General features: G+C 40.9%; 1 protein-coding gene across 2 annotated transcripts in view; it reads left to right on the top strand.

Annotated features, from left to right (window-relative positions):
- Positions 1-20,249, top strand: part of PLA2G4A (phospholipase A2 group IVA) — a 140,672-nt gene that overhangs the window by 75,112 nt on the left and 45,311 nt on the right. For both annotated transcript variants that reach the window (XM_045026143.1, XM_045026142.1), the window contains exons 5-7: positions 5,884-5,997; positions 8,525-8,562; positions 11,691-11,832. In XM_045026143.1, coding sequence (XP_044882078.1) covers positions 5,884-5,997; positions 8,525-8,562; positions 11,691-11,832 — 294 coding nt within the window. The remainder of the gene's footprint in view (positions 1-5,883; positions 5,998-8,524; positions 8,563-11,690; positions 11,833-20,249) is intronic.

The following is a 20,249-nucleotide window of genomic DNA, read 5'->3' as shown; positions in this document are numbered from 1 at the left end:
ATGACAAGGAAGACATTGACCCTATAATGCTACTCAGCATCAGATTCAGGAGGTAAATTGTGATTGGGGGAGAATTCAGATGAAATGCCAATATTCTATGTTACTAATTTGGACTCAGTCAGGATTGCATCCCATTGTTTGCAAATCTGTTGAATGTAATTGATAAGACTTTTGTAGTAAGATGAGGCCCTGAAATATAAACTCTTGTGTCAGAGGCCTAGTCTGAGGCCTGAAGTCTGAACCAAAGTACTTCCAGGCACGGCTAAACAAAAGCTGGGCTGTGAGCCAGAGGTAGGCCTCACTCACAGAAGTAGCGAGAAGAGGAACTTGTGCCAAGATGACATCAGGACACTCCATAGACATAACAAGGAACAGGCAAGTGCATCTTAAAGACAGGACAGCATGATGGATAGATCTGTTTGTGTGGAACATGATCAAAGGGAAGACAGCACCCTAATGAGCCAAGGGGATGTACCGCAATACATCAGTAGGGATGAGTAATCTGTCCTGTAACTGTATAAAAGTAGGTCCCAGAGTGCACATCTTTGTCCAGCCTAGGGGGCAGTGGAAAGTCCCGCCACTGACTGAGCTGTGTCCATTGCCAGGGGGCACATATTCATAGTATGTCCTGTAGAGTCTGTAGGAAACTATTATTGTGCTTCGTTTGACAATAAACCTGGCTCGGGTTCCTTCATACCTTACTAGAGACTGTAGTCTTTGGGGGTTCTCTCGGGGTTTGCTGTGTCAGCTATCTGCGCAGAGCCGGGGCAGCACACAGAGGGAACACGCACGCAGCCGACTGTTATCATCATCGAACAAGAGCAGATCACACCAGTAGCTACTGACAACAACTTTCAGTGTTATCCCTCTCAACATCAAGTGTAGCATTGTGTGCTTCAATTACCAGATTAGTTTGGTAGATCGTTGTAAGTAGCTTCATCCACAAAGATGACGACAGAATGCATTCAAATTTGGACATGTGCTTCTGAATAGACTGAAGTTCAGTTCGAGCCTGTGCAGTGAGATTGAGAGATTCAAGCTCAATTAAAGTCTTTCTCACTGAATTCAAATGCTGTGCAACTGACTGAACACCATCAATCCGTGCAGACCATCTAGTTTTGGACACCTCATGCAGTGAGACAGGAAGATATTGCTTCAGAATTTCCCACCTTTGTGGACTGCTACTGAAGAGATTGCACATTTGCTGAATAGTTCCGAAGTAAGTAATTGGCTCCTTGCATGATTCAGCACAGTCCACACCTACAAGGTTTAGTGTGTGGTTTCCACAGCTGGAGAAAATACAGTTTGAATTATGCTGAAGCAGAACTGCTTGTGCACCTTTGTACTTCCCAGCCATGTTAGATCCATTGTCATAGGCTTGACCAATGCAGACTTGAAAGTCTAACCTTCTAGAATTGCTAGTACTTGAGCAGCAATTTCTTTTCTAGTTTTTCTCATGAAATTAGCAAACAAAATAAACCTTTCTTCAATTGAAAATTTTGAGCTGTCTACAATCTTAATATATCAAATAACCATAGTAGTCTGTTCCTTGTGAGAACAATCTGGAGTGGCATCAACAATGATTGATAACTACCTGGCATTTTGAATCTCATCAAGAATTATTGTTTGTACGAATGACCCACATAGCTCAATAAACTTGTTTTGTATGCGTGTGGAGAGATAATGGACTTGCAATTCTCAAACACATTTAACATGCTCTGATAAAAGTGGGTCATATTTGCTGAGGAGCTCAACTATGCCTAGAAAGTTTCCATTTGCACAATCACCAGTATGTTGACTGGAACCAAAGAAAGTCAATCCCTGCTCAGAAAGAAAAAGGATGACATTCAGGATGCACTCAAGAAATTTTTTCCAGTTAATAGTTTCTGTAGCAAGTTCACTAAAGACTAAATTCTCAACTGAACTTTCAGCTGATGCTGCCGTACTGGCTGATTTCCATGCAACATAGTTTTCTTTGTGTGACGTTGAACTCTCATGGGATGGTATTCAGTCTTTCAACTTTCTCCAACCTCTGATGCTCCATCCTGATTGATCAGGGAGAATTGATGCATTTGCAGAACTTTTGTTCAAAATGAAGCAAGGTGCACAGTACAGAGATTGTTTTTCCATACTCCGGCATAACCAGTCTCTTGTGCAGGTGTCACCATTTGGAAGAGTTTTTGCCAGCAGACAAGTAGGGAAAGCATGATTATCAGCATCTCATGGAATGTTACTTGGAATTTGAAAACAACTAATTTGAAGAAAAGATTGCATTTGGGCTGCATTGCTCTTGTCAGTAATTCCAATATCAGTCACAGTCAAACCTGTAGTACTCATGAATTGCTCTTGCTGCGTAAGATCTACAGCTTCCTGTTGCTGTTGAGTTTCTTGATCGTACACAGGCTCTTCTGCTGCATCTATTACTGTTGGCACATCTCCTTCTTGACTATTGTCCTCATGTTCAGATATTGACATTGAAATATCACCTGTTGCAGTTGCGGAGTTTTCATTATCTGTAGCATTGTTTGTTGGGTAAGGTGTGTTTTCCAGTGGTTTGAGAAATGAAATTATTGACTTTGAGCTTTTAGCTGCTGCTTCACTCAGTTGTTTTCAACATCTCTTGCTTGCACCACTTTCAAATCTCCTCTTCATAGTGATCTATCTGGTCAATATGTAGCCTATCCACACTTGAAATATTCTGCTGTAAATAAGTAGCTTATCTACAATTGAAGTCTTCTACTGTAAACATGTACACAAATGCTGAAAAGACTTAAAACGAAGGCATACTAATTAAGAACACAAAATGAAACAGTCAGACAGGTTATTATCCTTATCACTGAATCAAAACTCAAGCATGCAAGTTATAATATAACAGGCTGAGCTGAAGACAAAGGTATGACATATATATAGTAAACACAGACACGGATACAGACAGAGGGATAATATCCAAAAAATTTCAAATGCGTGTCCTCATGAAACTCACTGTATAAGATTGTCCTCACAAATTTTCACCTTGAATCTGGGCCTATAGACTACAAAAGCCTATGATGCTGGCTAGGCTACCAAGCTAAGGCTTAACCAACCAACCAGTCACCTCTTTTAGCTACCATCTGAAGATAATAATGAGGAATTCTCACACATAAATAATTCCTTAATCAACTAGATGTAAAACTATAAAGACACTGAAATGTAACAATTCTCTCAACACACACTTGATCCAGCACCAGCCACTAGTGGTGGTTTGTTTATATAATCAGCTGATCTGAGAGGACACATTCATCGCGGTCTAATCTTGTGCTATCAGAACGGATATATTTTTATTAATATTTATGAATATTTTAAACTCTTTAATATGAAAAAATCTATATCATGTGATACAGGAGGGCAGTGGGAGAGTCGGAGAGGGGAAGTATATAAGCTCTAGGCTAACTAAGGCATGGTTCCCTGTAGACTAGGGAGGGTTGCTACAGGTTAATTGGAGCACCTGTAGTCAATTAATGCCCTGTTAACAACATAGTAAAACCCCTTGCTTCAAGCAGTCAGGGGAGAAGGAGGAAGGAGAGAGGACTGGAGCTTGGAGGTGTGCTGTGAGACTTGGAAGATCAGAAAACCAGAGTAAGGGAGACCCTGCCCCAGCAGGGGAGGGAGACTCCCTCTCCCAGCGTTTAAGGACCGAAGGTACCCCACCCAAGGGGGAAAGAACCCACAGGGGTTGAGTGGGGCTGGGGCTCAGATTAAGGAGCAAACGCAGACCCCTCCCATGCTTCCCTCCTTTACCACCTTCCCGGGCCACTAGTGGGGCCCTCAGTGCCCCAAGAGCAGGGGCAAGGGGTGGCATCTTAGCCCCCCACCAAGAAAAGCGCAGGACCCACTATACTACATTGGCCATCTTGTCACAATCAGTTAACAAAAAAAATGTCTTTTACCAAATCACATCTCTTATTTGCTTAAATTTGCAGCTCTAAGCTGAGAGAGAGTGTCACATTTTGGTCCAATATGGATGTGCATAAAAACAAGTTGTTAATTTTTTGGCATTTGATAAGTTTCACAAGTATCTAAATTTGACACCCCTTTAAGCTTGAGGCCGAGGCTAAATGGCCCTCCTGGCTCCTCCTCTGATTGGCCTTGGATCTTAAACAAAATAAACAGTCATGGGATAGGAGGAATTAGGGAAGGTCCTCTCATGTTCAGTAACTGGTTAAGACAGGAAACAAAGGGCAGGAATAAATGGTCAGTTTTCAGTGGAGAGAAGTAAATAACAGGGTTCCCCACGGATCTGTATTGGGACCTGTGTTCAACATTCATAAATGATCTGTAAAAAGGCTGAAGTGATAGTTTTTCAGATGATACAAAATTACTCAAGATAGTTAAGTCCAAAGCAGACTGCAAAGCATTGCAAATGGATCCTGGAAAACTGAATGATTGGACAACAAAATGGCAGATGATATTTAATGTTGATAAATGCAAAGTAATGCATATTGGAAAACAATCCCAAATATACCTCCAAAATGATGGGGTCTAAATTAGCTGTTACCACTCAAGAAAGAGTTCTTGGAGTCACTGTGGATAGTTCTTTGGAAACATCCACTCAATATGCAGTGCAGTCAAAAAGGCTAACAGAATGTTCATCACCATTAGGAAAGGGATAGATATTAAGACAGAAAATATTATAATGCCACTATAGAAAGTGATGGTACACCCACACCTTGAATATTGCATGCAGTTCTGGTGATCCCATCTCAAGAAAGGTATATTAGAATATTCCACATAGAATATCAGGGTTGGAAAGGACCTCAGGAGGTCATCTAGTCCAACCCCCTGCTCTAAGCAGGACCAATCCCTAGACAGATTTTTTGCCCCAGATCCCTAAATGGCTCCCTTAAGGATTGAACTCACAACTCTGGGCTTAAGCAGGCTAATGCTCTAAACCACTGAGCTATCTCTCCCTCCATTAAAAAGACTAAAAAGACTGGTACTGTTCAGCTTGGAAAAGAGACCACTAAAGGGGGATATGATAGAGGTCTATAAAATCATGAATGGTGTGGAGAACATGATTAAGGAAGTGTTATTTACCCCTTCACATAACACAAGAACCAGGGGTCACCTAATAAAATTAAGTCAGCAGGTTTAATACAAACAAAAGAAAGTACTTCTTCATAAAACGTGCAGTCAACCTGTGGAACTCATTGCCAAATGATGTTTTGAAGGCCAAAAGTATAATTGGGTTAAAAAAAAAGAGAATTATGTAAATTCATGGAAGATAGGTCTATTAATGTTTAATGGTCAGGGCTGGATGCTGGGACTGGATCACTCAATAATTACCGTGTTCTATTCATTCCCTCTGAAGTGTCTGACATTGGTCACTGTGAGAAGACAGGATACTAGACGGACCATTGGTCTGACCCACTACGGCCATTCTTATGTTCTAATAATATGAGTTAGGACACTTTTTGAGTTCTGCTACCACTGACTTGCTGTATGATCTTTGGCATATAGCTTTTAAATTGTGTACATCATCAGTTTCACCACCTATAAAATTTTACCCTGCCTGGCAAGGGGAACCCAGCTATACTTTTGGCTTTCTAACTATCCCTGTCAAGGGTGGTGCTAGATTTGATAAGTTTGTAAAGCACTGTGACAGTCTCAGATGAAAGGTTCATATCTGTTCATATCTGTGTAGTGCAAACAGTCTCAGAAGTGGTTCATATCTGTGTAGTGCAAACCCTCAAAAGCTTCTACTAAGTCATAAACCAAACCTATTAAGTGCCAAAGGAATATTGTTGCTTGTGTCTGGTCATTGAGTACAGAGTGAATGGCTTAGACATGTTCCTATCTATAGTCTATATTTTTGTTTTTAAAGCTCTCTTTTTATATCTTTTGTAGATCACATTAATGGATGCCAACTATGTCATGGATGAGACTCTTGGCACATCAACATTTATTATATCCTCCCTGAAACTGGGGGAGAAGAAAGAAGTTCCATTTACTTTTAATGAAGTAAGTTGCAAATCTCAATAGCTTGGCCTGTTTTGCTAAAGTCTCAAACATGATGATGAATGTTAATGCAGTAGCCAGCTGACTTGAAATCTGGTATTTGGAAAGTCAGAGCACACAATGTAAGTCTTTTTTCAGGTTTCTTATCTTTAGCTACACAGTATTCTGGCTGGGTAACAGCCTGGGAGTTTTGCTTGTTCCTAGATTACATAGAAGCTATTGCTTTTGTAGTAGATTACATGCTACCCATGTATGCACTATCATTCCCTGACAGCTTTTCCAAAAGCTTTCTCCTCACTTATGCTGATTTCAAGCAAGTAACTGGTTAAGGCCTTTTTGGTAAATCAGTTAAGAAATGTATATAAGGTATAATTTACTACAGCCTGAGAGTTGATGTAATTCTAACACCATCTCTTTTGGAAGTTATTGCTCACCTGAGTACTTGTGTCTTATGAATGCTCTGGTTAATACCTAGTCTTTTACACTTTTTGGTTGACTGTTCTGTATTGGTGTCTCGGTCTGCCATGTTACAGAAATGAGACTTAAATCATCATTTAGTTAGGAAAGAGGCGAGAGAGAGGGAAAGGGGTTGATGTATCTGAAATTAATTGAGAACAATATGCTTTATATATTTTGTGTCAATATTAAGTTGTTGTCAAATTGCAAATACTTTTTTTCTATGGATGGAGTCATTTAGTTCACTAATTTTCCTTTACATTAGACAATGAGTAGGGGAAAGCCTTTTTAAAAGAAATCAAACTATGATGAGCCTTACGAGTAGAGCTGTGCAAATAACTGATTTTTCAAGTTCAATGGTGGTTCGGAAAATCAGAAAGGAAAAAAAAAATCAGTTCGGGTCAAACCAAATCTGAAATGTTTCAAAAATTTGAATCAATTGAAAAGATCAGTTTCAGATCTGATCCAGGTCTGTTCAAACCAAAGTCTTCCATATTCTAGCAGGGAGGACAGTGGGAGTGGCAGCAGTACCTCCTCCTCCTCTGGCCATTTTCTGTCAACTTCACAGATTGTTTTGGGTCAACCAAAACTGCATTTTTTATTAAATAAACTATTCATTAGAAATTCTTTACACAGCTCTACTTATGAGAGAATGGTGAGGAATTCCAAATCAGATTGAATTCAACATGCACAACAAATATATACCAGCCATGCCTAATATTTGTATTTGTTATAGAGAATGGAGTGCTGTTAACTCTGGCATTTCACTTTTGGAGTCTGTTTAATATTCAGTGTATACATTCTTAAAGCCAGTGCATCACTGCATGTTTTCAGTATGCCCTGCTAAAGGCCTTACTGGTACTCCACCTTCTAGGGGCAGGTGCTATGTGGGAGAGTTTGTTACTCATAAAAGAGTACAATAGCAGACATATTTCCCTTGTGCGTCAGAGAGTTCAGGGAGGTAGAATTGCTCCTAGTGCTCGCCTGGTTCCAGCTGCTTCTTACACTGAGCCATGCCTAACAGACATGATCTATCCTTAAGATCAGGCATTGACATTTTTTCAATTTTTTGCTTTCAAACCCCACTAGAAATACTGTCTGATCAAAGAATATTTGTATTGGTCCTCTTAGCTTTGAATACATAGTGAGATTTTGTTGGACTGTTTATTCAAAACAAGCAGAAAACATCTTATTCTTTCTCTTTGACACTCAGTCAGCTGTGATAAATTCTTCTCTTATCTTTTAGTCTTTATGCATGCCTAAAGAAGTTAATTAAAGTTATGTATAATAATAATGATGATTTTAATTGCATGTGCAAGGGCTGCAGGCTTGGACACTTTATCTTTTAAATCACATTGTAAACATATTTGTTTGTGATGGTAGACTTGGCGTCTCAGACCATACAGTAAAATCATTTACCTGTGTGTCATTGCTTCAAATCCAGATCAGGATGTAGTACCTACTGGTGCTGCATGTGGAGCAAATAACAGATAGTACTGCTATTGGCAGTAGAGGCCAATGTTTTTAATTATGTGGAGACTGAGCAAAAATTACATCCTGGTCAAGGGTGACACTCACGCACAAAACAATGTATGGGGGAAGACAATGCTTATTGATAATGCCAATGGAGGGGAGTGATAGCTCAGAGGTTTGAGCATTGTCCTGCTAAACCCAGCATTATGAGCTCAATCCTTAAGGGGGCCATTTAGGGAACTGGGGTAAAAGTCTGTCTGGGGATCGGTACTGCTTTGAGCAGGGGGTTGGACTAAATGACCTCCTGGGGTCCCTTCTAACTCCAATATTCTATGATTCTAATGGGACTTGACTAAGTCAAGGTTTAACACCACATGCTCTCCATGTTAACTGAGAACTGTAGTCTCTGTACTGTGTGACCTCCTTTGAAAGCACTCTGTTCATTCTTCCTAAGGAAACCCATTTACATATCTGGTCAATTGTTTCCTCTTTATAAAGTGGGTTTATAGCTTATAAGGAGGAGGAGGAGTGTATATTCAAAGTGCATGTGTTTTCTTTCCTCTATAAATGAGATAATCAGCTTGAAATGTTTTTTGTTTAGGTCACAGAAATTATTTTGGAATTGTTTCTTGAAGTCTGGTAAGTATCTCACTTAACCAAACACATCCGTAGAGAATGACTGTATGAGCAGCCTATTTATGTGTTTTCTATTCCTTGTAATTTTTTTTTTCAAAAGCATATAAAATTAAATTCAAAATTAACTAGTAGTAAGGTTGAAATATCAAGCATTGAAAACTCAGGACAATCCAAAAGTGAAGGTTACACCCACAAAGTAAGTCTGCTGTTGACTTAAATGTAACCATTCATGTGAGTAAAATTATGCACTTGTTTAAGTGTTTGCAGGAGCAAGGCTGTAGTTTGTAAGATCCTTGTTCCTGGGCCTCCACTAAGTGCTCTCCTTTCCAATGGTCCTCTCCTATGCAAAACTTTAGAAGCTCAGTAGGCAGCCAACCTCAGCAGTTATCCTTATTGCAGTCATCTTCCACTCTGATCTCAACTTTTAGCTATCTAGCTGCGGATGCATGCTCATCAGATCAATCTTTAAGATTTTAATCCTGCAAAGACTTATGCTTATACTTAACTTTGCACATGGAGGATATTCCCATTGAAGTAACTGAAACTGACTTTAATGGAACTATGCACTATCAATAAAACTATGGCCCCACTGAAGTGAATGGCAAGGCTGGCATTGACTTCACTGGCGCCAGGATTTAGCCCCATGAAAGGTAAGCACATGCATAAGTCTTTGCAGGGTAAGGAAATAATGAAATGCTCTAGTGCGCACCTTCAAATTTTCATGTCAAAATCTTTATTTTAAATCCATTCCTCATCCCCACACATAACAAAGTAAGAAATAATTCTTCAATGAAGGCTATTTACAGACCTGGTTTTATAGATCAACTATTTTTTTTTAATGATCCCTCTGAAGAAAAATGTGGTCATAATATTTTTTGAAAGTGAGGGAAAATTATTTGTATGACTGTAGCACCTAGGAGCCCTAATCATGGTCCAGGGCCCTATTGTACTAGGTACTGTACCAATGCAGAACAGAAAGATGGTTCCTGCCCCAAATTCACTTCTCATTTTTCAAGAATGTCTGAAGTTATTTAGTCAAATTAATATATTTGGGAGAGGAGCGAATTCTATTTAATCCTAATCTATTTAAATTCTTATACCATCCTCATCACTGTAGTATCCAAACACCACCCACCAGTGCATTAAGTGATATGACTAATTTTTATCATGTGTGGTTTTTCCTCTCTTCAAAGAAACAACATATCTTGAGGAATAGGTCAGGCATCAAAATTTTCAATCTAAAAGTTATGAGCAACTGAAAACAGAGAACTTAAAAATTGACTAATTTTCTTCTGTAACTATAGTAGTTATTTCAGGCACCATCACTATATTAAATATAACTCCTTATGCATAAGGGGCTGTGGAAAACAGCCCCCAAGGTTTGTTTCATCTTATTCTTTATGCCAGCAGATGGGCATCTGTGTGTGGTCCACTGGGCCACCCCTAAAACTCCTGTGGCTTCTACATTTAGACACAACAAGGTGTGATTAATTCATGCTTATGATGTTAACTCAATACAAGCCTCATAGCCATGTCATGGTGTAATTATAGAATATATTAGAATGTCTTAACAAAATGGCACAAGGGACCAAATTATGCTCCCAGCTACACTCTGGAAACCCCACTGGTTGTAGAGAGACTGCAGAGATGTAAATGACAGCAACAATTCAGTCCACTGCATTCCTAAATCCATTGCGATTAGCCAGTCTGTTTGCTGTATTTTTTATGTCTGTAATTTTCATCGAACGCATATGAAATATGCTGTTTAATTTAACTACTGAAACTCAGAAATCTGGAACTCCTTTCAGTTGTGCTGTACAGTACAACAGTCACTGCTCTCTGAATTATACCATTGTATGCATTTTGGTGGTGCCTTGATTCTAGGCAATCTTTTTGCTTCTTTACTCATTCTGTTCATCTGACTGCATAATAGTTTGATTCAATGTCTTTTGATGTATATTACCACTTTATATAAAATGTTACATGTTCACAGGTCTGTATGTTTGTCAAAAAGGAACCTTGGAAGTGCTGTCTAGTAACTAAGTTGTCAAAATACCCCAAAGAGTTGTTTAGCTCATCTTTCATAATGGCTCACTTTCCGTGAGGTATATGCGAGCAACGATTTTTGCCAGGTTCCCCCAACACCTCTTTCCCAACATACAGCCTGTATTCCTGATGCATCAAAACACTGAAGTATGTGCTTAACTTTCAATGAGTGGTCTCATTGAATTCAGCGGCACTACTCACAGAGTCAGAGTTAAGGGCATGATAAAGTGATAAACAGTCATGCAATAAAAAGTACAGCGGGAGTATCGGGGATCACACCCTCAGAGTGGTGTACAAGATGAGTGAGTCTTAACCATCCCTGGTCAAATGACAGATGAAACTTCTTACCCTACTTACACTATGAGTAGTGGAAAATAGGAGCCCAGTCTGTGGAATCCCAAGAAAATCACAATACAAAAATTAGGCCCTGCTGGATACATTGGGGATCCACTTCTGGCCTAAACTACATGGGTGGAAGTCCTACTGAGTTTGCTACCACATTTGTCACTTAATGACAATCTCAGGACAGAGGCCAAGGACTGAGTGTCCATGGAGATTGAATTATCATCTCACTACTTAACACAGCACCTCTAAGTCAACATTAACGTGTTCTGGTGGGGTTATGCAAAGAAGCATTCACTGCAGTTGTTCATACTGTCTTTGATCTGTGGATAAGCAGAAGATTCAAGTTCCTGGGCTGTGAATCTAGAACCATTTTATAAGTGTTAACTTACTTTTTTTTAAAAAAGGTCACAGAATACATTACTAACAGCTGAATATTTTATGTCTTCTCTTTCATGTGTTCACTAGTCTGTGAGCTGCAGTCTTGCCAGATAAAATGAGTTGAATACTGGGAGGATTCATTTTGCTAAAGAGACACTGTGAACATTCTTCCCCCTTAGAATGACTTCATAGAATGTGGTACATTATAGTATGATTATACAATTTATCTAGTACTTTGTATTTTATTGTTTCTAATGTAAACCATTAGCAACTGTTGCTGTTCCCATTAAAGTCTATGGGATCGTAGGTGAAATTTTGTTTATCTGTTTTGGGGTTCACAGTCTGTCTGTTTTGCAAAACAGTTCTTCAACTGACCTCCGGTTCAGCATGGCTCTGTGTGATCAGGAGAAGATGTTTCGACAGCAGCGGAGGGAGAATATCATGCACAAAATGAAAACTCTTCTAGGAGCAGAAAACAGCAAGAACTTGGCTACTTCCCGTGATGTAGGTTTGAAATGCTTCTGTAAATAATTACAACCTGAGCAGCCAGATCAGTATTACCTTTGCAACCCTATTCCTGTCTTTCTGAAAGACATGAAAATAAAGAATAGGATGAAGGGTACAATTCAAAGTTTAATATAAGTACAAATAAACATCTTTTAGTCTCAGCAGATTCATGATATGGGATGAGGCTGATTTTGCCATCTCTCAGAGTTGTAAGTTAAATGTTTAGGTTTATCCTGGAATGAGTTTCATGCTCATGGAGCCCCATTGAAGTCAGTAGTACTCTACATTGGCACAGGGATCTACCTGGATGGAGCACATTTCAGGATCAAAACCTTGGCTTTTAATCTTTATTGACACTTTCATTAAACAGCCTGTAACATAGTTTTTGGTTCTTTTCTTTCTGAATCCTTAACAAAACACACCTAAAAGAAAGTTACTACTTCTGTTAGATCAGAGATCCATCAGCTCCTTCTCTGTTGGTATTATTGTATCTTTCATGACAGGAACCATGGGGTTGAGTTCCCTCTCAGCTGAGCCTGGGTTAGTCAGTTCAGCATTGCTTCTCCTCCAGTCTGCCCCAGCTCTGGTGTCTTGCCTGACTCCTGATGCTGGCTCTGAGCCTTGGCTCTGGTTAGTGCAGTGATTCTCAAACTTTTGTACTGATGACCCCTTTCAAATAGCAAGCCTCTGAGTGCGACCCCCCTTATACATTAAAAACACTTTTTTTATATTTAACACCATTATAAATGCTGGATACAAAGTGGGGTTTGGGGTGGAGGCTGACAGCTCGTGACTTCCCAACCCCCAGCTTGAGGACCCCTTGGTTAGTGGCTTCTGACCCCAGCTCTGACCCTTGACTTGACTCCTGTCTCTTGCTCTCACCACTAGGCTGGCCTCTGGCTCTAACCACAAGACTGCCCACATTCTGGTTCTGACACTTAGGGCTTTATACTGCAAAGTGCTGGGCGCCTCCTACAAGGTGCTTGCACTCTGCTGAGTACACTTGCAGGACTGGGTCTTTGCAGTCTGATTTTTTTCAGAGGAGATAAGCACCTGCAAGTCCCATTGACTACAGCTGGTGCTGTGGGTGCTCAGCACTTCTGAAAACCAATTTATAGGGTGAGATTTATAAGGTATTTTAAGTGTCTAAAGATACAGATTGCACACAGTGAGCTTTACAAAACTGTCTAAATGGACTAGGGCCTACCTCCGATGGCTTTCAGTGGGAATTAGACACCTAACCTGTTTAGGCATATGTGTAAATCCCACCAGGCACCTATCTGCATTTTTAGGGACCTAAATTCCTTTGTAAATCTGTCCATTAGTGTCTAAGGATCATTTTTTGTTACCACCAATTAAACATAGAGTACGTCCACACTACCCGCCGGATCGTCGGGCAGCAATCAATCTATTGGGGATTGATTTATCGTGTCTTGTCTAGACGATTGATCTCCGAATGCACTCCCATTGACTCCGGAACTCCACCAGGGCGAGAGGCGGAAGCGGAGTCGACGGGGGAGCCGCGGCCGTTGATCTTGCGCCATGAGGATGGGAGGGAAGTCGAAATAAGATACATCGACTTCAGCTATGCTATTCTCATAGCTGAAGTTGCGTATCTTACATCGACCCCACACCAGTGTAGACCAGGCCATAATGACAATTATTTGGTCTCTGCACCTTGGCTGGCTGATAATACTGAAATGAAGACTGTCCTTACAGCATATGTATGGGTTTAGGTTATGGAGCTGTCTTTTTCTTTTAACATTAGCAGAATGTCATAGACTTTTGCAGGGAATGTGAAATCTCACAATTTCCAGTGGCACACAAATTCTAGTGTTTGGTCAGCTTTGTGTACAGTGCGCAGAAGCATAGCAACTACCATCTGACAGATAGGGAAATGAGGACAATTTTGATTGGTTGTTCTGTATTCTCTCGTTGCTGGCAAGTTTGTTTCCCAATTGCTGCTCTCCCTTTGCTCTCCACAATATTGCAGAGGCTTTTTTCCCTCCACCTCCAAGTCCTGCATCTCCTTCTCTGTTTCTCTTCCCTCAGGTCCCCTTGATCTAGGTAGGTGAAAACCTGTAACTTGGGCATATCTGCTTTTCACAGTGTATGTTCCTTGAATATTTCCATATAAGCCTTTATGAAAATTGTATTGCACAAAAGCAGTTGTAGCAAAGCCTTACAAGTGGGGCAGTTACATATTTAGAATTGCACTTCACCTTTCCTTGAGTAGCGATAAAGCCTCTTATATTCCTCTCTCCCTCTCTCCTTTTCTGGTTTTGAGGAGTTGTGGGTGGGGAAAGACTGGCAATAAACTCGTCCTCTACTATGTCTATAGTACAAATATGCAAGGCTGCACTCGACACATATGTTACACTGGTTGAGTGAACTGAAACCAAATGCATGGAGCCGAGCTGCTCCTCTCATAGCAACAGCTACTTCTTTGCACAGCCGTAGGCCACCCAGTTATTTTTCAAAGTGGGCAGGGTGGTTAATAAGGGTGTGGTTGGGACGTGCTATATTTGTTACCCGCTTCCTTTCTACACAGGCCCATGCTATAGCTCTGTTCTAGATTTGTGTTGCTGGAAATGAGGAGGTGATCATACAGGCAGTAGGCATTTATGCAGCAGCAGCAGGAGTCCTCTCTCCTGTGGCAATGATTATTTTTCTCTGCCACTGACATGGTCTTTAATTACATCAACTAACTAGCCAAAATAGGAGGGAGAGTAGTTATAGATCAGGAGAATCCCTTCTAAACCAATTCTCCACAAGGGAAGAGGTACCACAATCAGGCATTACTCTGAACTCTATACTCTCTTTAGCCTGGTCTACACTAGGCGTTTAAATCGGTTTTAGGAGCCTAAAACCGATTTAACGCCACAACCGTCCACACTAGGAGGCACCTTATATCGATTTTAATGGCTCTTTAAACCGGTTTCTGTACTCCTCCCTAACGAGAGGAGTAGCGCTAGTATCGGTATTACCATATCGGATTAGGGTTAGTGTGGCCGCTGATCGACGGTATTGGCCTCCGGGCGGTATCCCACAGTGCACCACTGACCGCTCTGGACAGCAATCTGAACTCGGATGCAGTGGCCAGGTAGACAGGAAAAGCCCCACGAAGTTTTGAATATTTCCTGTTTGCCCAGCATGGAGCTCCGATCAGCACGTGTGGCGATGCAGTTAAAAATCAAAATAAAGAAAGAGCTCCCGCATGGACCATGCGGACGTGATCGCTGTAAGGGCAGGCAAATCTGTTCTATCAGCGCTCCGTTACAGAAGACGAAATTCAAAATCATTTTTTTAAATCTCCAGACAGACGCCATAGCAGGGGCTCAGCGCACTGCTGCGTGACAAGCGTAACGGAAAGCCAAAGAATCAAATGGACGCTCATGGACTGGAGGACTCAAGCTATCCCACAGTTCCTGCAGTCTCTGAAAAGCATTTGCATTCTTGGCTGAGCTCCAAATGCTTCTAGGGTCAAAAACAGTGTCCGCGGTGGGTCAGGGCATAGCTAGGCAATTTACGCACCCCCCCACCCACCCCCAGAAGTGAAAGGGAAAACAATCCTCTCTTGACTCTTTTACATGTCACCCTATCTTAACTGAATGCTGCAGATAGACGCGATGGTGCAGCACTCAACACCAACATCCTTGCTCCCCCCACGCTATGGATGGCTGATGGTACAAAACGACTGGTATCCGTCCTCATCATCAGCCTATTGGCACATGGGGCAGTGCAAAAGGACTGGTAACCATGCTGACTAGCATCTGTTAGGTCGATCAAGGGCGCCTGGCCCTAATTTTTCCTGGTAGATGGTACAATATGGCTGATAACCATCGTCATCATAGCAACAGGGGGCTGAGCTCCATCAGCCCCCACCCTTCATGTGTAAAGAAAAGATTCAATTGCCCCTGAACTAGCAGAGGGATGCTGGGCTCCTCTCCTACACACTCCTTACTGTCCTGTCTGGACTATCATAGCAGCTGGATGCTGCCTTCCACTCATAACTCACTAACAAGTCACTGTGTCTTATTCCTGCATTCTTTATTACTTCATCACACAAGTGGGGGGACAATGCTACGGTAGCCCAGGAAGGCTGAGGGAAGAACGGAATCAACAGGTGGGGTTGTTGCAGGAGCACCCCCTGTGAATAGAATACAGCTCTTAATTTCTGCAGGATCTGACACAGAGCAGCTGTGCTCTCTGGTTCTCTGATACAGTGGTTCTCTAGTACACTTGCCCATATTCTAGGCAGGACTGATTCTATTTTTAGATAGCAAAAAGGAGGGATTGACTCAGGGAGTCATTCCCAATTTTGGCTTTTGCGCCCCTGGCTAAGAGCAGCCAGGGGCACTTATGACAGCAGCAAATGGCACAGTGCAAAAGGACTGGTAGCCACGATCATCTTATTACCAATTTATGGTATGGTAGATGGTACAATATGGCTGATAACCATCTCTGCTATCATGCAAAAGCAAAAGCATGCTGCTGTGTAGCGCTGCTGAATCGCCTCTGTGAGCGGCATCTAGTACACATACGGTGACAGTCACAAAAGGCGAAACAGGCTCCATGATTGCCATGCTATGGCATCTTCCAGGGCAATCCAGGGAAAAAAGGCATGAAATGCTTGTCTGCCGTTGCTTTCCCAGCGGAAGGAGTGACTGACGACATTTACCCAGAACCACCCGCGACAATGATTTTTGCCGCATCAGGCACTGGGATCTCAACCCGGAAATTCAAAGGGGCGGGGGAGGCTGCGGGAACTATGGGATAGCTACGGAATAGCTACCCACAGTGCAATGCTCCAGAAATCGACACTAGCCTCGGACCGTGGACGCACACCACCGATTTAATGTGTTTAGTGTGGCCGCGCACACTCGATTTTATACAAGCTGTTTTGTTAAACCGGTTTATGTAAATTCGGAATAATCCCGTAGTGTAGACGTACTCTTTGATACATTGGGGTATAGGCTATTAAAATTAGTGGGAGTTTTCTGCATGCGGCAATGGGCCACTTCCCATAAGCTCTATATCATGAATTCTGTAATTCCCATGATGGCTGTGGATTTAAATACAGAGGGAATGTAAGTGATGACCACTCTTTTCTTTGTTGAACACTTCAAAGAGCAGCCTTTTAGAGTTTGCTCTTCCTGAAGGAGATTCAGCCTTTCTCTCTTGCTCCTGCCATTACACTGGTTAATAGACTTGCTGACCAGTGATAGTTTGGGAGCATCCTTAAATACTTTTGCTCTTTTGGGGTTGCACCTGGAACTCCCCTCTGCTCAGCCTGCTGAGATTTGCCTTTATAGATTAATTAGCTAATGTTTGCAAGGAGCTTTCAAAGTTTAAAGCACACTGTAAGTGCTGAGTAATATACTAATATAGCTCTACTGTTCAAAGCAACCGCTCTATCAGTGGGGTGTTGGTTTAGTAAAACAGGTGTGTCCTAATTCTTCACTTTAGTTTTGTTGTTCTTTGACAGAAACCTATCCCTTGTACAGAATGACAAAGAGTGATAATGCCAATAAATACCTGTGGTTGGAATTATTAATACCTAGAATTTATACAGTGCTTTACATCTGAAAAGTGGTGTACAAATACTAATCAGTTAATCTTCTTTTACTGAATTAAAATCCAATCTTTTGTATAGAGCAGAAGGTCAAAGATGACATCCAACGTTTTGCAATTATTGGGTGCAGCCATTTGCACTGGCTATGTGTTTTAGATCTAAGAAGTAAAAGTGGGGTTCATTGCTGATTTATTTCAATGTTGACTTAAAACTTGCAGAGTGTGTTAAAATTCCTATGTAAAGTATAAATCTGTAAACTATAAAATTTGTTTTCCCTGCATCCTTAAAATCTTCCTAACCACTGTAAATATCAAAATGTCTCAGTGCATGTACAGGAAGCAAACACTGAAATTAATAAAATCCAAATTAAAACAATTTTTTGCTTTCATCAAAAGAATCACACACTGTTATAAAATGCAGTAGAACCAGATTCTTCCATCCTTATTTGCAGTACCTTACTCTGCAAGTAGTGTCATTTAAATGAAGAGAAAGGCACTAGTCCCTGTGAGTAATAATTGCACAACCTTGCCCTGGTTGATTTAATATTTCTTAAGTAAACTATGATTGGCATGTTGGATAGCATGTTGAAATCATACTGCAGATAATGTACAGCACTTTCCTGTCATGGGTATAAGAAGTGTCATCAGTGAGCTGTATAAATTGATCAAAGATTTTGGTTACTGCTGCTCATTCACGCAGCTCATGAAATGGACTGGGGCTGAGATAACTACTAGAGGGATTCGACCAGAGATTAGATAGTGGGATTAATTTACCACTCTGTGGGCCAAACTTGCTTTCCTGGGATTTGCAGACTAAGAAAAAGAGGGATATGAAATCGTGGACTCATTTAAATCAATGAGAGGTTTGCCATTGACTTCAAGGGAACAAGGATTTCACCCTATTAGTGAAATTCCATCCCCCTTTCCTTTTTCCTTCACTGGTTTGAGGATTCGTCCCCCCCCCCCCTGTTTCTGATGTGCATTCGCTTTGGCCAGCCAATAGCAGTTTCTGTTTTTTGTATATCCGTATACAGCTCCACCTTGGAAATGTATAACTTGGTATTTGTCCTTGAGTCAAGAATAGCATCAGTTAAATTCTTAAGCTGAGGACAGTATCCAGTGTTAATGGAGGGAATGGACTCTGGTTATCTATTAGTTTCCCCTCCTCCCTAATCCCTAACTACTTTGAGTCCATAAAAGATTGAGTAGGAGCATGTGAAGGCACAAAGTGCAATAAAAGTCAATGAGAGATGGGTGCCTATCTGCCATTTGTGCCTTTGAAAACCTTCTCTTTATTATTGTGGAAGAGGATAGTTAGGGAGTCAGCTAAGCAGTTATGAATTGTTATAATTGGTGATCTTCATTGAATTCCATAGCTGCTTATAAACAATGTACACAGCCTACTATTTAGAATGGATTGGACAAATAAATGACATGAAACAGATACACAATTGTCTTAAATGTTGGGTACTCAACCTTGTGAGAAAAATCTGTTTTCAATTTTTTGTTGGAAATTATTTTGTCTAACTCTTTTTTCTGTGGTGGGGTATGGTGCAAGGCTAGGATAATAGATACACCAGAACCTCTAGATCCTTTGGGTCCAAAATCTTCCTAAAGTTAGTGGGAGTTTGGGGTGTGTATAATGTGTGAGATTGGACACTTTAAAATTATTCTGCATGGCATTTTTTTTTCATGGTAGTGGAGCTTTAGTTATGGCTGTGTTAGGATTTCCATCCATCTTCTCTTCCTATTTGCCTGAAATATCTCATATCTATTCAAACTTGAACTGAAGTAAAACTTGATAGTAAAGGACTGAAATTTTTTCAACACAAAATAAGTTTGTCAACCATAGGACCCCTTTAAAGGTGTGTTAGATCATTAAATTATAAATAAGGATGTGCAATAAGGGCCAACTTAAAGACCCCCTAAAGAATAATCATGGGTGCCCGAGACCTATATGTGGATGAGCATCCACTCCAATAGCCGTCAGTAAGTGAGATGACTAGTCCACCTTTCAAAGAGAGAGCGAAGTCTCTCTGATAAAGGCTGTAGGGTTGAAATTTCACCGCTTTTGGCTCCTTCACTGAGACGTTACTTAATGTGTTTCCTTTTTTAAAAAAACATTTCTGTGGATTTATTATTTTTAGATCATTAGGCTTAATGTCTTTTCTTTTCTTAATATCCCGGGCTGTTGGTGGAGTGGTGTTGAGGGGAGCAGGGCAGTGTAGAGAAATTTATAAATAACTGTTTAGAAAGCTGGCTGCAAATACAAATTTCTTCAAATAAATTGTACTCATTCTTTTTCCGGGAGAGTGCTAAGCAGCATGATATATAGAAACAGCAGCTACATTGACACAGAGTCATAACGTTCTCACTGAGCTCACTTGATCTATTCAGCCACATTCTGATTTCATGTTCACCAGTGTGAATCTAGGGTAACTCCACTGAAACCAGTGGAAGTACCCCAGATTTGCCGCAGTGGGACTGAGATCAGAATCTGGTGTATTGTGTTGGTGATCTGTGGATCAAGGAGGATTCCTTTACAGTCACAAGATATTACATTTCTCTAGTGCCTTTTTTCCTTGGGGATTCAAAAGCAGGGCCTTTGTTTTGTTCTATCTTCATACAGTGCCTAGCACAATGGGGTCTTGGTCCATGATTAGAATTCCTTGGTGCTACAGTAATATAATAAATAATAATGCCGCACCACTGAAATACAACTATCTTTGGGAGGATGGTAGCAATCAAATTACACACACTGCACTGCATATCATGGGTAGGGAGGGTAAGTTTGGGCAGGAGATTCATTCCTCATGAATAGTGTCATGGCATCTTTCATA

Source organism: Mauremys mutica, chromosome 8 (assembly GCF_020497125.1).
Source record: "Mauremys mutica isolate MM-2020 ecotype Southern chromosome 8, ASM2049712v1, whole genome shotgun sequence".
NCBI classification, from domain to species: domain Eukaryota; kingdom Metazoa; phylum Chordata; order Testudines; family Geoemydidae; genus Mauremys; species Mauremys mutica.
Note: the sequence above shows the minus strand (reverse complement) of the source record. Positions and strands in the feature narration are given on the sequence as shown.